General features: G+C 39.9%; 1 protein-coding gene across 3 annotated transcripts; it reads left to right on the plus strand.

Annotated features, from left to right (window-relative positions):
* The first annotated feature begins 643 nt into the window (after nt 1-643).
* On the plus strand, nt 644-24,063 carry LOC145455247 (claudin-4-like). Of its 3 annotated transcripts, XM_080333196.1 has the most exons (6): nt 811-1,496; nt 1,818-1,906; nt 11,737-11,901; nt 18,808-18,933; nt 19,705-19,895; nt 22,512-24,063. In XM_080333196.1, the coding sequence occupies exons 1-6, from the start codon at nt 1,363-1,365 to the stop codon at nt 22,899-22,901; spliced, it is 1,095 nt and encodes a 364-aa protein (XP_080189322.1). In that variant the 5' UTR covers nt 811-1,362; the 3' UTR covers nt 22,902-24,063. The 3 variants fall into 3 exon arrangements, with proteins under 3 accessions (XP_080189321.1, XP_080189323.1, XP_080189322.1); XM_080333197.1 differs by lacking the exon at nt 18,808-18,933 and having other exon boundaries at nt 798-1,496; XM_080333195.1 differs by lacking the exons at nt 18,808-18,933; nt 19,705-19,895; nt 22,512-24,063 and adding an exon at nt 16,854-18,721 and having other exon boundaries at nt 644-1,496.
* The last annotated feature ends 3,690 nt before the right edge of the window (nt 24,064-27,753 follow it).

Raw genomic sequence — 27,753 nt, forward strand, 5'->3', positions numbered from 1 at the left:
TGGCGTTTTTCAGTCAACTAATGGAAAATCTCATAGTAAGTCGGTATTCCTGGAGTTGAGCCGGAAAGATGAATCGGGAAAATTTACCATCTTTCTGGATTTTACTCCAGCATTGTCCAAAATATGGTAACCCTAGATGTATTCACACCCCGAAAATTTACTCGATCTGTGCTAATTGATGCGAACATATTCAGTGATCCTGCTTCACTGTGCTGGCCAATATACTGTATGTGCTCCGTGCAAACATGTTATTACGACAATACAGTCCGAATGTAAAATTGACTGGTCGGTCACTCCTGTATTAGTGCGTTACAGAATTCGTTTAGACGTCAAAGTAGTTTTTGGGTAAATTCTCATGGTTTATAAAAATAATATCACTTATATGTTATCTTACTGTTATCAAATTACGCAATAATGTATATATTTACGTAATGATGAGCAATATTACTGCGTGAAATGCCTCCATACTTTGAGAATTGGGTCCATAGCCTCTTCGAAAATAATAATTAAGGATTCTGTAAGCTATAAAGGTTACGAAACACTGGTATAGTGGAAGACCACGCTTCTTTAGATTGTTTGTTAGACGGTGCTGATCGTTTCAATCAATGATATCACTGCATTTGACTCGAAGTTCTGTTCTGGCCCGCCAGCCTCGTAAGAAGCTCGATGTAACTGAAAATTTGCTAGGGATCGGACTAGCCTGTGGTTACTTTGGGGTGACTTGCGAGACAATCACTGCGAATTCATGAAGTACATCTCGCTAGCACTGTAAATCTCCGACATATGCGCCGGAGGCTATCAAAAAATAAACCTTTCCAACTCGATACACTGTCAGCGTAGGATGACACAAGGCCTTCAAGTGACAGTTGGTGAGGAATTGCTGACTGGCATTTTAGGCGTGGTACGAGCAAGTGGTTTTGAGCAGGGACAGTGGTATCAAGTACTTATAGGGTTGAACGTTGTCATGTGAATTGCCAAGCGTGAAATTGGGAGGCGGTTTCTGTTGTTGTAACAGGAGATAAACTGGGCAAATAGATATAGCCTACCTACCGGTGTATGTAGTGGTACCCAGAAACGTTGCTAAATTCGGACATTTCGTCGCTAAACTCACACGAATGAAGACTGAATTCCAGTGATAATGAATCATATTCACTTTGTTTACATTGTACACAGTTTTACGTATAATTTCTAAGCTACTCGATTGCATCGTGTCAATGTCAACGCCGTACTCATGCATCAGACACATGCCTGAAGTTTATATTCTTGAAGCCGTCTGAGAAAGTCGCCGAAGGTTTCTAGGAGTGGGGTTTTCATGTAGATGAGAGCTTGGGACGCTTTGGTGTGAGCGCTTCCAATTTAAACATGGTGTGCGTGGCTCTGCAGTTGGTCGGGCTCATTCTCGGTACGATTTCCTGGTTCGGAATGATTGCAACTTGCGCGTCGGCGGAGTGGAGACGAAATAGGTCGGGGAACGCCATACTCGACATGTCAGTCAGGTGCGAATCGTTTCAGTTACGAATGTTCATAATTTTCGTTTCTTAGTGGCACGGAGCGCATAATTCAATGCTCCAAAGATTGACCTCTCACTTCTCACCCAGCCTTAATCATGTTTCGTTCATGTCTTGTTTATTACTGTTCTATATGATTCCCGATCTGGCCAGAGGTCACATTTTCCTCTCCCTGTACGGTCCTATTATAGCACTTTCAACTGGTTAATGTTCCATTGAAGTGAGACGGATCGTCCATTTTTCTTACATAAGTTCAGACCTGTATATCGATTTTGCGTTTCGAATATATACCTTGTACATTGTTTTTAGATATGAAGGCTTGTGGCATCAATGCAGGCAGTACATGAACGGCGAAAGCAAGTGTAAACCATACGATAAACTGTTCGTAGGAGTACCAGGTAAGCCTATAGCGTTAGCAATCTCGGTTCGAAATGAGAATTATCTCTCCGGGAACATGGCCTATATATACTCAAGATATATTGAGTACGTCATAAAAGGAATTATACTGATTTGCGATGTGATGAGGTCATTATTTCCTATTATAGCATATCATTTACAAGTTCCTTAACGTTACATAACAATATTTACCTATCGTAAACCAAAGCGTCATACTATACCATCCACCAAAGTACCATATATTAAAGTGATACGAACATGTTACTTTCATTTATTCATATCAAGACGGCTCATCATCATCATCATCATTGGTTTATTAGCAATTTTATCACTTCAATACACCACAAAAAATGCGATACACTGAATAGACAGGAAGATGTCGAAGCGACTTGGATTTGTCAATGGAATCGGACACCCACCTTGGCCTAGGCGTAGTAAAGAGGAGGCATGCACACTGAATGGAAGTAAAGAATACAGTATAGAAAAAGAAAGCGACAAGAAATAGGGCGGCATGTCATGGGAAGCGAGATCGATAGGTCAGTCGTGGTCCGGTAATCTTGAGGATGGACTGTATTTATTTAGTAGTAATTGCTTGTATTTCGACTTGAATGTGGACATGCTCGTCGACTGTCGGATGGCCGGCGGGATACTGTTCCACACATCAGGTCCGGCATATTTGATGGAGCGATGATCTTTTCGGTCGATCATATGATATTTGGACGACGTGGACGCGCGTGTGTTGTACTTGTGCGCTTTTGATTCAGAGGTAAAGAAGTCATTGAAATATTCGGGGCAACGACCGCAGTGAAACTGATACATAAACTTGGCGATTTCTAGTTTCCGCATATCTTCTATGTTTAGGACGCCGAATCTCTTCAGCAGCGACTTATTGGATGGGCAGCCAGGCCCCTTTGGGGCCCTAGCTATGATTCGGAGCACTTTATGCTGTAGTTTCTGCAGTGGCTTGAGTGCAGTTTTACTGGCAGCCCCCCTCATATGCACTCAAGACTTTGGTTCATGACCGCAGGTGTCGTAATGGATGCGTATATGTTAAGTATACCTCTAAATGCGAAAATGTATGTATTTATGTCAAGGCATGATATGATATGATTGATATCGCGTGATAATATTCCAATATGGCCAAATCCGCATTATTGTCAGCTAGGTGAGAAGGCAGCAACCAATTTTACCTTGAATATAGGCATGTAAATTCTTATAGTGGCCAATTATTACCTTTCAACGTAATTTTGCAACACTGCTTTGTCGGATATCAAGTACTTCGTGCAAAGACAATCCTAGAGAGCTAATTCTTTGTGCTACATCTATAACTATATAGTTATATCGAGAACATGAATTGGATAACATGCTCTGAAGTACCTTCTTCATAGTTTGGAGATGCCTTTTGAAACTGATTGAAAATATTCTGTACGCCAGTTTACCATCCAACCCTTAGTAAACCATAAGAGATATGATATTTCGTGCTTCTTAATTGGTAAGTCCCAAGACACGCGGCACGGCATTGGTCGCTGAATGCGTGCGACAAAAACCAAGTATGAGCAGTAGGGCTCTTCAAAAATGACTTTTTTTTCTCAAATCGTACTGGCTACTTGATAAAATTGTTAGGTTACCTAACTTAAGCCTACACACAAAATTTGGTTCAATTCCAGCCAGTAACCGCTTTGCTACAGCAGAAGAAAGTTTCTATTTATTATATAAAAATAAATATTAAAAAATTTGAAAATTTTCTGTTCACCCCTTGAAAGAGTTAGGCTGTCTATAGAAACGATGCTCACCAAATTTGGTTCAATTACAACCAGTGGAAGCGGAGTTATTGCCGTCGAAAAATTTGGATTTGAATAAAATAGTCTTTACGGTGAGCACAACTATAATAAATAAACAAAGAATCGGTCACCGTAAAGACTATTTTATTCAAATCAAAATTTTTCGGCGGCAATAATTCCGCTTCCACTGGTTGGAATTGAACCAAATTTGGTGAGCATCGTTTCTATAGACAGCCTAAGACTTTCATGGGGTGAACAGAAAATTTTCAAATTTTTTATCATTTATTTTTATATAATGAATAGAAACTTTCTTCTCCTGTAGCAAAGCGGTTACTGGCTGGAATTGAACCAAATTTTGTGTGTAGGCTTAAATTAGGTAACCTAACAATTTCATCAAGTAGCGAGAACGATTTGAGAAAAAAAGTCATTTTTGAAGAGCCCTAATGAGCAGTTGAGCACTGAGCAGCTCTCTATGGGAGGTATACCTTCCTCTGTTCGTTTTGGTGTGCGGAAAATCATTGCCTTGACTTATTACTGTAGGTTAGGAGTTAATTTATCAACGATAAATATGATTTATATACCATTTTTCAATGCTGAAGCGTTGAAACCACGATTGTTCGTATCTCAGCTTACGGAACATGTAGTACAAAGCTACTCAGTGAGTAGTACTCACTCACGTTGGTTAGTGGACGGACATGGCATTTCCGTGAGTGTCAAGTCGTGATCAACCCAGAACAGTGTCACTACGTGAAATGAAATCTAGGATAGTCGAAAAGATACCAAATCCTCTTTATGTGGTGTAGAAAAAAGAAATGACATCGTATTCTTTGTTGTCACGTAAACGGTACACAGTTGCGCTTCCCACGTCATTCTTGCGGTTGTGACGTCTTAAACTAGTGATACCCTGATTACTCGACGCCTAATGCTCGATGATGATGAACCATGAACAAAATCACCCAGGCCGAGACCTTCTTATAACACATTAAGTTGCAGTAACGTATTACTCTGATGACGATATGCATCAAGTTAGAGTTTTAAGTATATAACCTCGTTCGACATTTGAAATACCGAGTGTAAAGCTATAGTAACTGACTGTTCAATGTTCATGAAGTAAACCAGAATATTCGGCTGACACTCGACAGAAGTAATCGTCAGCTACTAAGTGCATCAATAGTCGTGTCACCAAAACTTTGCAAAGAAAACTCGTGCAGCTTAGCATCATCACGATTCAAATGAGAGAGAGAGAGAGAGAGAGAGAGTGTGTTTATTTTCATCCAACCAAAATATATAAAAAACAGACGACAATGTTGTTGGTACAGAAAAGGCAAAGTATTCGGTATCAGATTGAAATGATCGATACGACCGTGAAGGTCAACTAGTCTGATCACACCCGCAGCATCAAGCAGGTACACTTGACTCTATACAGTCTGGCTGTAAAAATGTTGGTTTAAAAACGAACATAAGAAAGAAAAGGTAAACGATAGTAGCAAATGATCAATGAAGCAATGTCTGGGCAAGGTAGGACAACAGTGTTAATATAACGACAAGAGATGATCAAGTAAAACTTTTTTAAATCTGTTATAAGGCAGTTCACGGATATCTTGTGGTAATTCATTCCAGCATGAGCATGAGTTTTGGCGCTGAGCTCTGACAATTCCCACAGCGGTCTTAAAGTTGAGGTGCGGCCGCGCGAGAAATTGACTTACAAATTGAACTCGGCCCGAAGAGCGTAACTTCCAGATTACGTACGGCGCGACTTATTGATTATCTCAAGATTAATCTTCCACTAAAAGCAAGGCCCCGCGGAAAAATCTTTTATTACCTCGCCGCGAACACGGTCGGAGACTTACCCCGCCGATTGCGACGATCATCAATGATTAATCAATTTCCCCGTAAAATGTATTGGATATATTTTAGCGGCGGCACTATATTGCCACTATACATCGGATTTTTTCGGATACTGAAAGACGAATCTGTTTGATCATTTGCAGGGACGCTGTCGAATTTGATTCGATGCAAATTGAAACGAGAATTATTACAGTGTTCGTAACGCTCACGCTAATTTGCAAGCCTTCGCGGAACGCCAAATTTTCGATTAGTCATACCCAAGACAAAAATCTCCCACAAAAATATACATTACTAGTGCATACAATTGAACTGCGCATCCACAAAGTGTAAAAAGAACGAATCCATTAAAATATGATTTTCGCACAAAACGAAAACATTATAATATATCTATTACCAAATCAGTCACAATTCGACTACTGACATTTATAATTGCCTTCAACCAATAATGGCCAAGGCGGGCGTGTTATCACAAATCATATGTAGGAGTTGAGTGTGCTGTGTTGACCACCACGGCTCTATATTGTAAATTTGAACTAGTACAGTTTGACTCCTTTATATCGCGGTTTACATTCGAAACTACATTGGTTGATGATAGCAATCATCCAATTCGGTGACAAACGGACTCTCACTAAACATTCTTGCAAACACCATCCATTTCCAGCAGCACCCTTTAGGTATTACGTCACATAAGTATACTCGTAGTGACGATTGAACAAATAAAGTGAATCATTCAATACATCGATCGAAAATCCGGAACGAACTGGGAGACTTTCATTGAACGTACGAATCTCCCATCATAAACAATATCATAAACAGAAATTCAATGGCATGTATAGCTATACTGCCACGCGGTAAATGTTGATTTTGCGACCGATGCCATCTATTCTTCTGCAGGTGTAGTACATATTCGAGTGCAGGAGTTCTCAAGTTTAAAATTCAATTTTAGTTCACCTCCATTCGATATTCTTTACTGTCCTTACGATTGAGAAGCCAAAGGGAGTGCTTGCAGCCATTCGTGTAAAATTTGAATATGATGTGATCATTTGAAGAGGTACAGATCTTCATTATACAATTGAATTTATAATTGAATGTGATCATTTCCTAAAGACTTCCAACACCCCGTTTTGTCGAAGTATACTTGCATTCCGATATTCATGGGAGGTTCTTGCAGTCTCATTGACGTTTTTTTTAAATCTATTATCTATTGAATGAGATAATACAACACAGCATTTTTGAGATATTCTAAATTTTGGACAACGCTAGGGAACATGCATCAGTTTGAGTACTGATACCGAGTAGTGAGTAGCCTACTTACTGCCCCTGTCCCTGTCCCGATAATTTGGTATATAAGAGCAAACAAGATACCGTTAAAGTTGAGGGCTTGTGAGGTACGTCAACTAATGCATCCACTGAAACAACCAAATGCTATAATAATTCCACGAAGTCACAATAGATTCACACCGGAAGGCTGAATATTCCGAGCAAACTTTCGATCAAATATAATTTTTGAAATTGGCAAGGTGCATGCTGTCGTTTAGTGATGAATTACTTTTCATAGCGGCGAGTGGTCGGAAGTTGACATGCAAAGAATGGCAACCAAAGACCTTATAATGACAAGAAAAATTGTAATACATACCAAGGTTCGTTTGTGAACGCGAACCTCCAATTTCAGAGGTTCACACACAGAACGCGAACGTGAGCCTCACGGTCACACCATCCCTTATTATTAAGGCGATTTATTGACATGTCAAAAATGTCAAAATTAAGTCAAAACTGTAACGTTAGGTAAAAAAATGTCAAAATTGTTTACAAAGTTTACAACTTTTTTGAAACCTGCATTTCATTTGTATCGTAGATTTTGCACTGTCGGTGAACTTATCATTGGACAATGGACATTTTACAGCCTGTAGCATACTTTATAGCTCTAGCGTTGTAGACGGCCCATTGTCTGCCCATTGTGAATCGTAAACATTCGAATGAAACAAATAGGTTGACATGGTGTTATGCTAAACGTACCGCACTATCCCAACTGAAGCAAGACTGCGTGGGCATGGGCATTGCAATGGTTCTTATATCAAGAAGCGCATGATGAAAAATTTGGATGTAGACACCATTGTCAGAATGAAGCAATACGGCTTGTCACCAGCAGTGTACGTACAACTTCAGTGTTGTCAGCCAACAACTGCTGCTGTTGAATGTTATTTCTCCATTCTTGGCAAGCTACTTAGTAAGGACAGACACTTTCTACCCGCGAATCTGGGAAATTATCTTTCGTTGTACTACAAATTTTTGTAATTATTTCTACCATAATGCGTAATGTAACTACTGGAATTCTTCATAGGGGCAGATTTTGTTGAAATGAAGTTTTTTCATGTAAAAATTTGTCAGTTTTTGAGGCAAAAAAGTTTTTTTTTCAGGCCAAACTACTTCGTAAGGACAGACCGTTCCAACCAGAAATGAAGATAAGCAGTACAATTCTAACATTGTGTGGAAAACACCTAATTTGCATATGTTAGGTCAAATTTGGTCAAAATTAAGATTTTTAAGGTCAAAATCTTCCTTTCTTCAGATAAAAAAAATCGCCCTACTTATTTTATATAGCCTACTTCGTCCCAGCATGCGAATTTCCTCGTTACAAAACCACTCATGTATCCCGCACGACAGCGGATTGCTTTTCGGTGTTCCGATTTTCGTGAGATTACCAATCATGAAATCGAATCCCACGGGAATATCAAATCAATAAGCAAGTCAGCCGTCTTTGGTCACGGTATGGTTTCGCAGACACGGATTTTAGAACCCTGTCGGTTCCGATGCATTACACGAGGGCATCTCCGGGGCACGAGATCAAACGAAATCACGTCTGCGATTTCACACATCGAATGAACTTATGTCAGTATTATGTGTTCTAATTAGGCGATAACGACGGACGGTATAGTCGGTGCTACAAATTTGCACTGTCTCCACAGCGTTGACATGCACTTCAATACATAATCTGTTGTGTTACTGGGATATTTGCTGGTATTCTTGATCTTATTTTAGACCTTATTCGGACCTATATTTCGTAGTCACTCGATTCGATCAGCTTCCAAATATGTCGTGATTATGTTTGGGTGTCTTAAAAAACCTAGAAGTAGGCCGTGCTCGAAGTCGGCAGATCAGTGCTAGCCATTTTTTAGTAATCCATACAGTATAGGCCGTGACAAGATCTGGGCCAAGTGGTGAATTATTTTCTTTGTTTGTAATCAGTTTACTGCCGTGGGTCCCAGGAACATTTTTCAAATCATCCAACAGCACACGGGCAAGGTCGTGTATCATATATCGTATTCTCTTGCAAGTCCGCTGATGACGGTCAGACTAAACATTATGAAACATTGATATCAAAGCTATCGGTACTGTTGATTATACCTTCCAAGCATAGTGTGTATCACCTCTAGCATCAACAGTAGCTTGTGTTTACAGTAGGGTTGAATTTCGGCGCTGTTGCGCAGACTATAGCAGTATTCCTTGTCATATTCCACGCGTCCAAAGGTTGCAAATCTGGGTATATTGTCTCTGCATTAATTATGCAGGCAGTTGATATTTCGTCTGTTAATTCCAAAGCAATTCACTTTCATTGACGCGCTCGAATAATTTTCATTTGCGTTCAATCGGCAACCGGATTTGCTACTGCATTTATGGTATTGTTTGGACTCTCTGGGGACTTGTGTTGATTTGTTTTAAGATGCACTTGGACAAGCAAGTGCGCGTGACATAAGATACCGACTCCAATATAAGCCGCGTGCATGGGCAATAAAGCATATTATACTGCAATGGATATGAATGAGTCTATGGAGATTTCCAGTAAACTTTCTCAGGAACTCGTTTTCAAAAATGAAAGGGATTTTTTTTACTTACCATTATAATAGGATATTTTGTCTTTTTTTAGATGTCTATTCCTCAAAATTCATTATATTTTATGACACGATTGTTGATATACAATGTTCTTTCCAATTCTGCACTAGTTGCTGACGATTACCCCTGGCGAGTGTCAGCCCAAAATATTCGGGCTCATTTCAAAATGAATATACTACTCGATTATGCATTGGAGGTGTGTACCTCCAAGAAGCTATAACCGTATGCCGTAGTTTTGGGTGGGAGCATTATCCTAATCATTCACGCTTCACTTGACCGTAAGGAAATCAAAACTGATCAATATCGTAATTCGGGACCATAAACCTTACATTCAATTAGAATATTTTATTTGCATCTAAAACGGGAATCAACACCAAAAATCCATATATATACTATATTTGATTATGCACGGATTGATAATGCACGACGGAATCGCTTACTGCACATGCACATCATGCATACGAGCAATACCTTCAAATCAGCCTCCCACGAGTACTATTCTGCTAATTGTAATATAGCTAATCAATCGCATCGCAATTAAACCTACCATTAACGCGATTTTATTGACCGAGGTCGACTCCAGAGTTTATATTGAAGTGTGGGTGTTTTATCTACGCTCCTCGCCATCCAATCCACGTATAAGCGGTGTCTTAAAAAGCCTATAGAAGTGGGCCGTGCTACAAATAGGCAGATCATAAGAAAGAATATACGGACCTGATGTAAAATGTCGGAAGTATACTATAGTTAAAACACCATGAATACCAACAACAATAAAGACCGTAGCTTAGATCAGATTTCACTGACGAACAGATGACATTTGCTTGGACACCGGGCTTCCAATCCCGTACCACGCTGTGGCAAAAGTCTTCGATAATACAAGAATAATGCCTGACGAATATTCAAATGGAAGATAGATCTCACCGAAGCAGCTAAATAGGGTGAGAGGTTTCGCAATGCGCATATTTTTACGCAATCGCTTCTGTAGATAATTTCTGGGACCGCCCCTGATCAATATGATTCCATTGCGGCAGTTATAGTTAGTACGCGATAATGATTTATTCCATATATAATAATTGCTTCTCATTCTGACATGGGCGTATCGGAAATCCGTGAACAATGTGAACATTTTACGGACAGTTAAGAGTAGATCAGTAGAGGATTTTGAGCGATACCGATAAATAGCACCTTATTCATCCGATTTCAAAAGATATGGCCTCTGTCAAAGGCGCATTTCGAAAACTTCAGACCAGCTTTACGGCCATTGCTATATTGAACTCAATGTTGCAGGACCAGCACATAAAATAGCATTTCCCTATCGATATATTAGAACACACGCATCACGCTCGTTGAAAAGGTCACCCTTGACTCATTCCCTGAAGCTTCAACCAGAGCGAAAAATTATCGAGAATTATTGAGACGACGAATTTCACGTCGTCGGCCACTATCATTTGTTTGCCTTGGATTTGACTTTTCTTCAAATACGCCAACCTAGTTTGTGTCAACAGAATAAATTCGTGTACCGTCTACAAATAATGCATTGAGGTTAAGCGATCTATTCGCCTCGAATATTCGAAAGTCCATGCCTTTGACGTCATACTCGGTAACACGATTGTTGATATACAATGTTCTTTCCAGGGTTGTAATGACTCGACTCGAGTCACGATTTTCTGATGACTCGACTTGACTCGAGTCCTTTTCTCAAAATACGGATATGACTCGACTCGATTCAATCTGTGTATTGACTCGACTTGGACTCGAGTCATTGCCCATAACTCGAACCAAGTCATATGACTCGAGACTCAGACTGCCAAGACCAACATTTCATTGTAATTTTGAAGAACAGTAAAGTAACCACCCAGTTGGGATTTCGTCTAATGGTACTGGTACTTGAAAATGCGACCAAAAACTGTTCAAAGTGAGAAAAATTTGTATATTATAAATGCAAACCATTCGACACCATTACCAGAGTTATAAAAGTGGGTTTAACAAGACCTCAACTGGAAACTGAGCAGTCAACACAATGACTTGGACTCGGACTCGAGTCATAATACCATGACTCGGACTCGAACCTCCGATCGATGACTTGAGCTTGGACTTGACTCGGTGGTGAATTAAAAATGACTCGACTTGACTCGAGTTAAAACTATAAAAGTGAGATTGACTTGTGACTCAGAGCTTTGTGACTTGGTTACAACCCTGGCTCTTTCCGTTTCTCTAGCTATGCTGACGATTACCTCTGAAGGGTGTTGGCCTAAAATATTTGGATTTATTTGAGTATGAATATGTTATCCAACTTTCTTTTCGCTTTTCAGCTGTTCTTCAAGTGTGCAGGGCTTTGATGATCGCGTCACTCGTTCTGGGCCTGTTCGCGAATATCATCACGATTCTGGGGATGCGATGCACGAGCGTCGGAAACCGTAACCCACAGGCGAAAGCCCGCGCCGCTATAGTCGGCGGCATACTGTTTCTGGTCTCTGGTGAGCGCCGTTGTCGGATTTCTGCATGAGGGTGGAGTGTATTCGGTGCATGGGTGATCAGTGACCACCCAAATCTTGGCGTTTGGAATATAACTGGGTGGATTATTCGAGATATTCATGTCACTGTAATGGATGAATGCGTTCTATCAGTTATTGGGATGCAGTGATGCCGCACATAGTTGGAAAACTAGAAAATTTTCAGCTTCCTAAATTAGATTAGAATCATAATTATAGCTGCGGTTTTCTAAGAATTAGATTAGTATCACAATTACTGAATTCTCGTAAGCACGAGAAACGGCAACTAGAATTATGCAGTGGGGCTCTTCAAAATTGACTTTTTTTCTCAAATCGTACTGGCTACTTGATAAAATTGTTAGGTTGCCTAATTTAAGCCTACACACAAAATTTGGTTCAATTCCAGCCAGTAACCGCTTTGCTACAGGAGAAAAAAGTTTCTAATTATTATATAAAAATAAACAATAAAAAATTTGAAAATTTTCTGTTCACCCCATGAAAGTGTTAGGCTGTCTATAAAAATGATGCTCACCAATTTTGGTTCAATTCCAACCCGTGGAAGCGGAGTTATTGCCGTCGAAAAATTTGGATTTGAATAAAATAGTATTTACGGTGACCGATTCTTTTTTTATTTATTATAGTTGTGCTCACCGTAAATACTATTTTATTCAAATCCAAATTTTTCGACGGCCATAACTCCGCTTTCACGGGTTGGAATTGAACCAAATTTTGTGAGCATCGTTTCTATAGACAGCCCAACACTTTCATGGTCATTATTTATTTTTATATAATAAATAGAAACTTTCTTCTTTTGTAGCAAAGCGGTTACTGGCTGGAATTGAACCAAATTTTGTGTGTAGGCTTAAATTGGGTAACCTAACAATTTTATCAAGTAGCCAGTACAATTTGATAAAAAAAGTCATTTTTGAAGAGCCCTACTGTACAGTTCTCCTGTAGCATTGTCAGGAAAACCAGAAATTAGATTAGAATTAGATGACGGTAATTTCGCCCTATTTAGTCCAATTGTACAGCTAGAATTATGTAGTTGTCCAGGTATTGGTCGGACGCGGTCTGTTGTGATTTCTCATTGGCAAGGCGGAGCCCATGTTCCATTCGTTTAGCTCACTTAATAAAATATATCGTCCGTTTCCGGCACGTGAACGTGATCGCTCAACTTCAAAGGCTTCCGTTTGCCGGTGTAATATCACCTTTGAACCTTGCAATTACGATATTCTTGCATCCCACAGTTATTTAATTTATCGGTGCGGATAAAATAGTTTCACCTGAATTTACCAATTTTGGCCTGGCGTTGCTTATGAGAATTAGGCCGATCCTTGCCGACAAGATAGCTTCTCGATAGGTATGTTGTGGGTTCGATCCGCTGCAAAAACATCAAGGGCAGAAATACACAACGTCCTATTCCTATTCCTATATTCCTTGATCCATATGCTCTGTACAATTACAGAGTATCGCAACAAGCAATGTGTCCTTATAGCAAAATTTACCTCACTCGAAACCTTTCGATTGACTCTCATCAGACCACAAACGCGAATTGTGATCCGTTGCGAAGTGACGGCTGTTCTAAAATCAAGCTCAAGTTTATCACCAGGCGTTCTATCCAGTATAGTGTCAATGATACACCCGGCCGCCCTATATATAAAACTTGTATAGATGTGATCAAAGTATTCAACTTTAATACTTAAGTATATACAGGTACAAGTAAGGTCCCATATTATACTAAATTACAGAAGACGTAGCAATTTCTAAGACTTCAAAACTATTTCAAATTGAAATAGGAAATGAAATGTCTGAAAACTATTATTATTATATGGAAGTAAACAGTTTGAAAAGTAGTTCTTGTCGCGCGGTCAGATATTTTTAGCAGTTAATGACAGGTGACTATACTTTCCAAATTGCAAGATCTTAGCGAAAGTAACTGATCACACTATACAAATAGGCACAATCTTCGAGAATAAAGTCCGTTACGGTGTATTATGTATGGTAATTTTTCTCCTAAAAGTGATACTAACTTATCGCATACCATTTTCTACTTCAATAATATATTCATATTGATATAAACCAGGATATTCTCGGCTGACACTCGTCAGGGGTGAACGTCAGCCACTAGTAGAGAATCGGAAAGATTATTCTATTTTCGCGTTTGCTTCAGTATGAATATATTATTCAATCGTATATTGAAGTTCAGTATACCTCCGAGAAGCTCTTCAAATACTTCACACAAAAATACAAAGTGTAAACGGTATGTAGTTCTGCCCTGATAACTTCAGAAGAAGTGGGAGTCGTCCAAAACATAACGGATTGACCGATTGAGTATAAGTAATGCAATAGGCAACCCTATAGGTCACTGCAGGCTGAGAACTATTTATTCCTGGAAGGTGTTATAATTTGAAGCGCAACGTTTAACAATCTCTTCGCGGCTATTATCCCTAATTATCACTGTGTCTCATTTCGATAATCACCACTAAATTCAAAATCAGATAGAATATTTATCGCGCGTATGCCTTACCGTATATCAAAGGCCGGTAGACGATTTTATCTCCGAATGAATTATGCATCGAGTCAAGATATTGCCGAGAAAGTGGCTATCGATCGGCCTAACATAACTTGATCGATGGGCGACCAATGGGGGTGGCAGGCAGTAGCAATATTCCATTATACTGCATTGCAGCATAGCGTATTATATCATAACCTATATCCTAAAATGACGAGAAGAGATTTCCCACGCAGATTTATATAATACGGTGTTCCCGGTAGGTAATTTGCGAAGTCTCCCTGGCTGATTAGAGAAAAATACGTACTATCCCGAGTTCTGATCGAGATATATCCCTAATCTCACCATCAGATATTGATTGTGACAGTCGCATACACAGTGTTCTCCACCGGGTAAAGTCACCGATTGTATGTCGGAACGTAATCCGGAGCTGAAAGTAAATTGGTGGGCATTGCAAAATCCCCAGATATAAAATTTGCGCATTATGCTTGAACATTTAGGAATTTTACAGCACAGAGGTATAGTCATGGCAGTCATCGTTGCTACTGAAGTATATATCAGTTTGAGTAACTCAACTCGGTAGCGTTTTCCGAGTCGTGTCAAAACTACTTCAAGTGGAAGCAGACCATACTCCTCCAAAAACCACTTTCTGCGTTTCAAAATCCCAAGTGTCAAATTAAAGCGCAGTTTAACCCGAAAAAAATGTTTAAGTAAAATGGGGATCTATAGTCTTAACTCTAAATATGTAACCGCCTGAGTAAGTATAGCGCAGGTACTCTGAAAGTACTCTGAAAGTACTCTGAAAAACTATAGGAGTACCGATTGCCTCTGATTTTACAACACTTGTTACGGGTAGGGTTGCGTTTGAAACGAAAATCAATTTCAAACAAAAATTTTTAAAACATGTTTTTTCTAATCCATGACGTCACGCATATTTAATTGTGACTTCATTGTGGATTGATATTCACAATTGAAAATATAGGGTAAATAAAGCTCCTTTGGCGAAATAGTCTTCCAACCCCTGTCATATACGGACCAAAAATATCTTTAACCATGACTATCGTCTTGCAGCATTTTTACGGTCGGCGGTCATCATCATCAGGACATTCATTCCGTAGCAATGATCTATATCTACGTACTATAGCTGTTGAACCGACTATTTCGAGAGTGCCAACCATCCCATATCGTATATGTCAGCTATATCAGACGGTAATCGTCGGATTTTTAGAAAGTATTTACACAATTATGGCAGAATTATACAACTTGAAAAACACAATTTTGCGTATTTTAAAAAGGCCTTTGTTTAAAACCCTGTTTAAAACATGTTTTAAACAAAGTGCCTTAAACAAGTATTTGTTTCAAATGCAACCCTAGTTACAGGCGTTGTGACCGAAAAGTTCGATTGCTTTACCAGCGCTGAATTCATAAGTTCAGATAGGGAGTTCTAATTCTAATCTAATTTCTGTTTCCCTGAAAATGCTTCAGGAGAACTGTGAACTGTGCAGCGCCATACGAGTCAAGCTTGCTGTACAGACATTCGCCATTCTCATGCTCACGAGAGTGAATTCTTATTGGATATGACCTGAACTTGATTTATATTGTTTTTCTTTCTATTTTGGGACTTCATTCAATTTCCGAGTTTTTTTTTTTGCGAATTCAGTAAATGGGAAAAATTAGTTCTAATTCTAATTTTAATCAAATTTGAAAAAGTTGAATGATTTCTAGTTGGTAAACTCTATACAGGGGGGCTGGGCGATGCTTTTCATTTATTGTATGTACTTACAATTGTACATTAGGACTCTTCAAAAATGACTATTTTTCTCAAATCGTACTGGCTACTTGACAAAATTGTTAGGTTACCTAATTTAAGCCTACACACAAAATTTGGTTTAATTCCAGCCAGTAACCGCTTTGCTACAGGAGAAGAAAGTTTCTATTTATTATATAAAAATAAATAATAAAAAAATTTAACATTTTCTGTCCACCCCATAAAAGTGTTAGGCTGTCCATAGAAACGATCCTCACCAAATTTGGTTCAATTCCAACCAGTGGAAGCAGAGTTATTGTCGTCGAAAAATTTTGATTTGAATAAAATAGTATTTACGGTGAGCACAACTATAATAAATAAAGAAAGAATCGGTCACCGTAAATACTATTTTATTCAAATCCAAATTTTTCGACGGCAATAACAGAAAATTTTCAAATATTTCATGATTTATTTTTATATATTAAATATAAACTTTCTACTCCCGTAGCGATGCGGCTACTGGTTGGAATTGAACCAAATTTGGTGTGTAGGCTTAAATTAGGTAACCTAACAATTTTATCAAGTAGTCAGTACGATTTGAGAAAAAAAAAGTCATTTTTGAAGAGCCCTATTGTACATTCATTGTTTGCTTGTCTTACATTCTGTTCTGCACGAAAGGTTTGCATGTTGGCATGGCCGTGTCTGTCTACGCGTGGTGCACGTCCGCGCAATGCTTCGACCACCTACAAGTGACCGGACTGCGCTCCGACTACGAGATGGGCCCCGCCGTGATCGGGGGCTGGATCATTATGACTTCGTCGTTCTGGTCAGCGTTCCTCACCATCGTGAATTACAACTCCCTCTCGAAGCCGACTAAAACCATGGATCTCACTCAAATACGTGCAGACTCTCTGACAGGGCAGTTTAGCGACATTGTGTCGGAAGGCGCGAAGGGGGTTTACAAGTCTAAATCCCCTGTGGATTCTGGGTACACTTCGACTGGTTTGGATTCGAATTGGGGCTTGTATAGTACTGTAAGCTACCCGTCTTCGGTAGCGTCAAGCCCGCGTAATTTCAGAGCGAAACTCATCAAACCAGAGCGTCGCCCTAATCAGAGGCACGCCAAGAGTAACTACAATGCAACAAGCAATAGAAATGCTACATCCCACCCGTTTTTCGAGAGTAGTAACCGAGATTTCGTAGATTCAAACACTTATCGCAACCACCATACGCGGGAACCGAATTATGACCGGCGTAACACGCGGGCACGCTATTCTCCGACATCAGATATATCGTTTTCGTCATCAAATCGCGAGTACCCACTCAGAAGGTATAACCCTCGGACTGTAAGACCTAGATCTCACTCCCCTACCCCATCTCATTCCATCGATCGGTCCAGTAAAGACAAAAAGGTCCCGTTGACTAGGAATTATCACCGCGCCCCGAAACGGAAGAAAAAATCTTCTTTCTATCGATATCCGGAGTTTGGCAGCGTGCGACAGAGTATGGTTAATCCCAGATCATTTTCGCGAGGGGAATTACCTTTCGACAGACCCGGAAGGTCGCCGTTCTACCCGGCGCCGCAATTCAGTAGCTTACGGCAAAATCACCTAGACCTGGCGTCCTCGCCTGTATATCAGAGAGAGCCGCAGCGTAGGAACCAATTTCCCACAAATTTCCATCCTAGAGTGCTGCATAACGCGTATGGCGAACCGATGCGTAGGTCGTTCATTTCGACATCGTATTTTTGATGAGCGGGTACGTCGTGAATACGTGAATTAGCTGAACGGACGAAGCCTGCCATACGTAATCATTATTCATTAATGATCGTACAAGCTTCAGATGGGTCGCGCCGTGCTTTATATGATGGTAATCGTATTTCAAGTTGGGTGGTATACTCGTGCTGCATTTCCGATCGCAGGAGCTGCATCTTTGAATCAAAAATTCTTCTGACGGAAAAACTGGATTGATACCAGAGTTTTGGGAATGAGTGTATCTTTGTTAACTTGTCTGATGGTATGATATTACGGTGTTATACGTGCTCATTATTCCTTGCGTATTATAAACTCCTGAATCAAAACGTGTCAATGTCAATTTATGGATACCCTGCCCTAAATTTGCATGTTTATGCAATCTATTCAGAAATTTTCTGAACATGTTTCTGTCGTAACTAGCAGTGAGTACGCAATTTGCAATTCAAAGGGATTTTCTCATAGGCCTATATGCCGGTATACCGGTACCTATACCTGGATGTTTTGACTGCACGGAAAAGTCAGGAATGTAATCGCCAGCACATAGACTATGCCAAACATACCGGAAATACTTGTGTAATAGGCCTACTACCTGCTGAGTTTTATATGGATATGGAATACAGATGCGAAATTCCACATTTCTCCCTGCCTCCGCTCCTGGACCTGGAATCTGCTGGTGATTAGTAATGAGTACATTACATCAACGATTCCTTGTTCATGGCTCGACTTGTATGTTCTTATCCAGCAATGGGTTCGATTCAAATGCATGGGAAGGGAATAAATGCATGCAATGTGGCCGCTCTCATTTGGGTGCTGAGACCCGTTATGCTATGTGAACCTTGCGTTTGTGCGACAACTAGCGACAGGCCTATTCTTTACAGCAATTTTATGCGGGGTTGCAGTATCATACTACGCGCATATCAAGGTTGTTCAAGAATATTACAATCCAGTGTTAGATAACCTTCCCGTTCATGCTCAGTTTGAATACGGCAACGGGCTATTATTAGGTAAGTATGTGATGCTATAGCGATAGCCTATTAGCGTGAATGGTGTATCGAGTCACATCCTACAAATTATTCTTACTGCTCGAAGTGTCCGTTTGGTAATTCTAATGATGGGGTATCATGTTTGATGATTCGAGTCCAGTATCGTCTGTCTTCGAGTAGCGAAATTATTAGCTCCGAACTATTTTGTGAACGAAAATTGTCATTGTGAGCTTTCGACCTGCGCGGTAGCCTTGATACGAGGTATATAGCATATCATTCGGTACATGTAGTAGAAGGCTACCGTTGTACCGTACTTCCAAGGCGACGACATTTTTGCTCGGTAGTAACCGACCTGCAGTGTTGTCAGTTGTCACGAATCGCATTAGTATCACTGTCAACAAATATTTAATAATATGAGTAAATGAACGTATAACTGGCATTATTTACTTCCTGGTGGCATAAAAGATACGTATTTCGACACTTCGAGTCCCTTCTGTTCTTATGACGTTGTAATGGAAGACGGAATTGAATCCCACAGGTATGCGCGATTCTGCCCAGCCCTATATCAACAGAATGTAATATAGTTCGATAAATTAACCGTATTCTCGTAGTCTGTTGTAAAACGCTCCCTCGAAATGTCAGATAACAGAATATAAGCAAGTTCGTTACACCAATAGGTCAACTTCCGATATGAAATATACACTAGCCTGGACAAATGTATGCGATATATGTACTGTACATTGTACAACTGTTCACATAACCATTGATGCTTGTTGGGAATCTCTCCCGTAGGTTGGGCTTCGCTCGTGGGTGGGACGATCGGGGGAGTTATGATTTGTTTCACCACCATAAGTATACACGTGAAGCAGGCTAAAATCAGCCGTTCGAAGAATAAAAATCAGCGACACATGCAAAGAGTACACGGGCAAAGGCATCAACATATACCACTTTCGCACCATCAAAGACATGCAACTTCAGCAATGGTACGTATGTGAAAGACTATTGGCCTACACCATAGCTGGCAAACTTTTTTGTCAGCGGAGCACATTCACATGTATTCGCGGGCCGCACAAATTCATCAGTGTTTTGTAACATGGTGCTCCACTTATTCCAGCAGTTATGTTCCACGACTTTCTATTCATCAACGAAAAATATACTTTTAATATTTAATTTTCGCAGGCGGAGCTTGAAAATCCAAGCTACTTCATGTCGGTACCGAAAAACATGTTACAAAAGTGTAATAATATTCATAAATGATATCTGTGAAGCAGTGATCGATCCTCACAATGGCCACAAAGCGCTACGAAATAGTCATGGTCCTGAAATACAAAATTCCTGTATATTGGATTACGTGCAACTTAGGTTTACCATAAGCCCTCTTCATTGTCCTCTTTTTTGACTTTATTGTAAGTGTCCTCGGAGGACGCCCCAATGTCCACATTTTTGAGATTTTGTCCTCTCTTTTGAGAATTTTGGTTAAATATAGGTCAAAAGTCGACTGATATACAGCAGTAAATCAGCACTGAAGTGACGCTCCGGCGGCTATTTCGGGAGCTGAGCCGGAAAGTTGACCTTTGTTTTAGTCAACCAACTGATAATGTGAAAGAAAAAACGTATTTTGGGAGCCAAGCCAGAAAGTTGACCTTTTTTACGACCACGAAGTGTTAAAAATTTCCCATTTTTCAGGATTTTCCTCCGGGATTGTCAGTCTGAAAATTTTGAAAAAGGGTCCTGTTTTCAGATTTCCAAAATATGGTAGCCCTAGTATAACCGGCATAATTTTCTTTCTGGCCGCAAAAAAGATACATAATTGAACTGTATAAGACTTGTAAGTTATGGCAGGGGTGGGCAATTATTTTCTTCCGTGGGCCAAATGAGAAGTTAAAAGTACGTTGGAGGGCCGAGTGAAAATTGTTAGAAGATGTATTCTTCGATGTATTTATTTTATTTCTAAATTACATTGCTGCTCAGTGAATGTGAAAGTGGCGGTTAATTAGAAAATATCTATTTGCCGTCATGATTCGAAACAATAATACACTATTTAACTCTCTTTAAACCCCTATCCACGCTTTTCAATTAAGACTCTAAAACAATGGTTCTCAAACTTTTTTTAGGCACGCCTTCTTTTATGATAGTGACAAATTTCACCCCCCACCCCATATCATGATATCACAAAATATTACACGGTTTCACGCCCCTGGTTGGAGCAATGTATGACATGGAAGGTTATTATGACATGCTCGGCAAAAACTAAAAGGACGGGTTTACCCCTGACTCCAGCATACAAATTTTTAGCGCTCTGAAGTCTAAACCTTCTTTGAATTTCAGTTTTCGGCTTTCAGTTTTTTTTGCATACCCGTTGATCATTTAGGGGCCATAGATATGATGAGTCATATAGTAATCGCGACCACTGTTTGACTTGTATTACGAATTAGGCGATTTCGAATCGGTGAATCTGGTCACATGGGCTGAGAAAGGACAAATATTTGATAGTAATATGTGAAACTATACGAATTTTAATGACGAAATTCACTCATGAATATGAAAAAAATTTCGCGTATTGCACGACTACAAAACGAATCTGTGCCTATTCAAATCATGACTACTCTCGATTTCGGTGCGCATACATAGTAAGCCAATACGAGTAAATAGATTAATCCGGAGTTCACTGACAATGAACATGGACAGTTAACGTGGGTATTTGGCCTCCAGTTAGTTCATTACCACTATGCACTGAAATGTGGCCGTACAGGTTACATAAGTAATCGAAATGCGGCCGTGAATACCAACTAGGTTGGCCACCCATGCTTTGTAGTTGCTGAAGACTGTATTCAGGTATCGTAGCTCATAGTTCAAAATAGAATGAAAGTGATGATCGTTGTTTTTGTTGTTGTATTTGTATTACTTCAATAAAATATTATTTCTGGTGATATCTACGCCCGTCGCCCAGGTTAGAGAGCATAGCGTTGTACTGACGTAGAGTTATCAAAACGTGGCTTTTAAACTGCGTTACCTATTTTAATCTCGATATTGAAGTCATGCGGCCCGCGGCTCCTGCAAAATTTGAAAAGTGGTCCGCGACCCGTTTTGAGTTGGCGAGCCCTGAACTACACTATGGAAAGAGTGATCTCTTGTGATTTTAATTGGTACTCATACCTTGCCACATTGCCTTTATTTTGAATCTAGATTACGCATGCGAGGTGCGTAGGCAGCGTAATCGTGACATATTAATGAACAATGAACATTGATCAGGCTTCAAAGTAAACGAATTTCCTGTTCAGTTGATACAACCTATGGTTTTAGTCATTCAAGAAGCAAGTTTTACTTTTTGAATACCAAGCAACCTTTCGCGCGCCGCACAGAATAGCTTCGCGGGCCGCATTTGGCGCGCGAGCCGCACTTTGCCCAGGTCTGCAGCTATGGCATGAAAATAAGTGATCCTCGTATAATTGACTCGAAGTTTGACACTCGACACGTATTCGAATCACCCGGTACTCTATTTTGCCCAGCCATATACTTACGTCACCGTTTATTTAGACCTCCGTAACACTCTGAACGTATATGTTATATAATTTACATGTAGCATGTCTCCATTTTAGCAACCATCACATTTGAAAGATAACTCGTTATTGACGAAGCAGCGCGTAGCTCAACATAACGCAACGCTCCACGCAAGGAATGGCCACGGCCACAGCCACCATGTGCACGCTCACGTCAACCACCGCGGACATGAAGCCAAAGCGCGCCTAACCGACCCTTCAAAATCAGCTGGCGGAGGTCCACAATGGACAGCGGATGTAGATCATCACCTCGAAGGCTCCAGCAGGCATCATCGCCACTACGATACCGCGCCAGATTCGAAATCGCAAGCTGAATTGTTGAAAACTTCATCGCGAGACTGCCATCGGGACTCCCGCGAAAAGAACGATATTAGAGAAGACGCGGTTTTGGAACACGCTCGGAAAAGGCCGGCGAACGAATACGTTTGAAATTGCAAATTTTACTTCACTTAGATTGGATGGTAAAATCAGAAATTCCGCTAACCTTGACTCTGACACGGGACGAGAGAGGATTCTTCGCGCGCTCACTGAGTCGGCCTATGACCGAGAATTGCCTATGCGGCAAGTATGACGCCATGTCACGAAACGCACGAACGTGAATGATGTCTCGAAATTCGAAGCCTGTAAAAGGCAGAATCAGGGCGGAGACTGCTTTCCTTCCTGGCTACGCCGATGCCTGGGTGACTTGTATGCAACTTGTACGGTACGTACCTCCGTACAATCAGGGATAAATACAGAACTCCGTAATGGTTAACATGTTTTGGCCTATGCCAGGTATAGTTCCAAACACTAGCCTACTTGCTGGACGTCTAGTCTTTTTGGGAAGTTACCAATACACATATTTAGAACATGCTTAGTATTTATACCCAACCCTTAGCAGCCTTCATAAGGAGTGAACTTTAGTCATATAAGTAAACAAAGAAACTATACAAGGCTTCTTCCTATGCCCCGCTTCTAGTCTGGTACATCCCTACAATTTACAATTTATGCTCAATGCTAAAGTTCCAATGGTCACGCGCCCAGTCCATTGATCTATAATCGGATTAATACTTCCAGTTGCTGGACCTATATGCGATACGTGCTGACGGCTTAGTGCTGTAAGCAATTGTCGCTGTGCATTTGTGCAATTATATATAATTGGCAGCATTTTTGCCTTTTGGCCAGTTTATGCAGCGTTTATGTGAAACATATAGCTTTAGTGGGGATTGGTTGTGGACATTTGTTTCGGGCACCCAAATAAATACTGGACTGGAAGTTTGAATTCTCGGTAACACTCCCACGAATTCGGTTTTGCCGTTGATAAATACTAATTATCATCTGATTGATCACGTGATCAATATTGAAATTGAAATGATAAGATACGTAGCCTATATATTCTATATTTCTGTTTTCGTCCATCGTGTGCTGCATTTCACCGGTGTGTTATTGGCATGGTACAGCAGCCTGTTGCTTATTCTTATTGTCGGACAACAGGAAATCACCGTCCTAATACTATTGCGCAACAGTACGACACACTGCGTGGTTTTTGAAATGTCGACTATGCCATACGAATGATTGAACTTTAGCAATACTATTTCATGAAGTGTTACAAGTTCCGTGTCGCCTGAGCAGTGAGCAGCAGTAGAAAGCAGAGCTGGATCAATTACAATAATTCAGTTCAATTACAATTACAATTACAATTACTTCCTTGCATGTTTCAATTACATTACAATTACAATTACTCAATGCTAAAAATATCAAATTACAATTACAATTACTGTTAATCATGTATTTAATTACAATTACAACTACAATTACTGTTAAACAGTAATTTTAAAATACACTGACCGTGGCGTAGGAAATGGTTCAGCACAGGTATAAGAAGAGTTTATTTGCTGTTCATCCATTTTTGAAATATAAAGATTTAGTTTAGCCCACTGGTTCTTTAACTTTTTTAGATTCGCCCCTCTTTATGACAGTGAAATATTTCGTTCCCCCCTTCTCGTCATATCACACAATGAAACCAGAATGTTAGCAATCCTTACAGATAGTTTGATGGTATGAAAGGTTGTGACTGTTGATGAGAGAATTCTCCAATATGAAATTCGGACTATACACAGAGCAATAACTATGAAATAGAGGTGAATCGCGCCAAGCGCGAAAAATATTTCAGTTTACCGGAGCTTCGCGCCCCCTTCAGATGCTTTCAAGGGGGGCACGTCCCCCAGTTTGAGAACCACTGGTTTAGCCTATATTGTAATTCACAAAGTTTGCTGTTGCTACTGAAGTAGGCCTGTAGGCAACAGTTTAGCATGGCTGAATTATCTAGATATAACGCGGCACGCATAGAACACCGATGTAAATAGGCTAACTATTACAGGTGCATGGCGACAGTGTACTAAGGCCTTAAGGCCTTGCGGGTTGCGACCCCTCGTCGTCATCCTGGTCTGTACCGGATTTTCATTGGCGTGACGAATAAATGATTGATTGAATATTTTATGTTGTGATTGTCAGGTTTCCATAACAATGTGATTGAAATTGTAATTGAGCAAAATTTTCATCAAATAACAATTACACAAAATAGAAATGCTTCAATTACTATTACAATTACATTAAAAAATGTATTTAATAACATTCAGCTCAATTACAAATTACAATTGATCCAACTCTGGTAGAAAGTATCACTATTCGTGTTGTCATCGGGCATGCTACTTTAGTTAATGCTCGTCTCTACGAATATACTGTGCTGATCCGCCACAGTGCACAAATAGATGACTATATTGTTGTAGCTATCGTAGGGTTACCATATTTCGAAATCGAGAAAAAAGGACACTTTTTCGAAGTATACAAACTTAGAATACCGGAGGAAAATCTGGAATAAATGGTAAATTTTTCCTACTTCGTGGTCGGTTGATTGAAAAAAAAGGTCACCTTTCCGGCTCAGATCCCGAAATAGCCGCCGAAGCGTTACTTCAGTACTGATTTACTGTATGTCAGTCGAATTTTGCCCTATATTTAACAAAAATTCTCAGAAAAGATGACAAAATCTCAAAAAGGAGGACAGTTAGGCGTCCTCGGAGGACATTTTCAAAGACCTGAAAATGGAGGACAAATCCTCCTACAGGAGGACGTATGGTAAGTGGTAACCCTGAGTTATCGACATATTTACTAGGGATGGTGTGAACCTCCGAAAGGTTCAGGTTCGTGTGAACGCGAACCTTTTTGAAAGGTTCTGTGTGAACACGAATGTGAACCTCGTGACGTCATATTTCTAATTCCAACCCTATCTTTCAATGAAGTGATAGCCTATATTGATGTACACGATACCTAGCGAAGACTCGGGTCACATAATGCCACAATGCTGAAGTACATATTGGTGTATTAAACGTCGCTAAATGTATCATCCGCGGTAATCAAAGGATATAATAATCGCATGAAATTAATATATTCCGTCGCTTTGCAAACAATTTCGACGGGGACTTACCAAGGAATATAAGCTTACGCCTTAACGGTCTTAGCCAGACCAGACAATGTGTTCGGAGTCTGAGTATTGCTACATTGCTATTGAGCAAAGTGTATAACGGGTTTCTATTCTCGCTACCGATACCACAAACAACAACAAGTTATGCAGCAGTAGCCATCACCTTAATCGCCCGGATTAGGTTTTAATGATACAATAAAGATATGAAGTCACGATTGACCCCGTAGGCCCGCTCGATTTTTTAAATCAGAAAACGATGCCAATGTAATTTATTGGTTGAATAAGCATCAATCGCTGACTACGTATATCGCTCGTGATGTTGTGTGATTGCGTGTCAAGCTCACAGCAGAGAGTCACTAAATATTCACAAACGGAAAGCTGTATATTTCGAGAAAATTTTTGTAACAAAACAAGTAAAACTTTTAAGGTTGTCAAGGTGCATGCTCGTTTAGTGTTGATTTTTTATGATGCCAGCGCCATGCATGGAGTGGCCCGCAGTTGAAATGCAATAAATTTGAACCAAAGATCTTATAAGGAAGTTAAAATTACAATTCATCAAAAAGGTGCACAGTGCAGAACCCACCAAGGTTCTGTTGTGAACGCGAACCTCTAAATTTCCGAGGTTCACACACAGAACGCGAGCGTGAACCTCACGTTCACACCATCCCTAATATTTACATTATTTTCGTGGGATCTAGCAATAGTAGCTAGTGTTGAAGGTAAGCTAAATAGCGCCACCTACAGTCTCAGTTAAGTAAGAACCTCGATATTCACCAGAAATGACAGCTGGCAGGCTGGGATATCTGAATGCCCGAATAGAATACGCCAAAGGACGCTGATAAGAAACGATGTGTTGACAATGTATAAATCTGAGAGTAGAGAACTCCTATCCCTGATAGCTTCTTGATTAATTATTTTCTTATGATTGAAATTTGCCCCAAATACTAGCGTAGCGTACACTACACATTGAGATTGCCGGTCGTTCTGGTGATGATTCCTCAATCCTCATACAGTGTGCAACTGTGCATCTTCCTCTTTTTATTATTAACTACAGGGCAAGGATCGTTTCGACTCTTCCCAAAATTTTCATTATGTCGCAATGTAACGTTTTGAATTCATAGAAATATTAAATATAACTGATGATTTTCACCCGACAAAAATATTACTAAAACGCGCGAACTAGGCGTTCTAGTCGAGATGCCCGAGGGTAACTTGATATGTGACGTCGATAAGATCTATAATTGATCAGATAAGATCTATATATTGAAGTCACGTAAGGTAGGCTAAGTAAAGATATAATTATCAAAGTCAGAAACGAAGGCGCCAAAATACCACTCCAGTCAATTCCGCAAGAGGTATTGTTTGTCTGAATCAAGGATAAATCGAAATAAATCTATATAGAGGGGTACAGAACTTCAATATAATATACAATTGAATAATATATATGCAATGCACGTTGAAACAAATTCCCTGATAGTTGCTGGACGATTTGACCCGAAGAGTGTAAGCCGAAAATATTCGGCTATATTTCAATACGAATACATTAATAGTCAATTGTATATTGAAGTCCTGTACCTATTATATTCTTATTGAATAAACCCGATACAATTGTTGATATACAATGTTATTCCCTATTCTGCACTACCAGTAGTTGAAGAGCTTCTTGGAGGTACAGAACTTCAATATACAATTAAATAGTATATTCATATTGAAATGAACCCGAATATTTTCGGCTGACACTCGTCAGTACCAGTAGTTACTGACGATTACTCGTGACCAGTATTAGCCGAAAATATTCGGGCTAATTTCAATATGAATATT

The sequence above is a fragment of the Botryllus schlosseri genome, chromosome 14, assembly GCF_051294905.1.
Source record: "Botryllus schlosseri isolate E-star chromosome 14, Bs_hap1, whole genome shotgun sequence".
NCBI classification, from domain to species: Eukaryota; Metazoa; Chordata; class Ascidiacea; order Stolidobranchia; family Styelidae; genus Botryllus; species Botryllus schlosseri.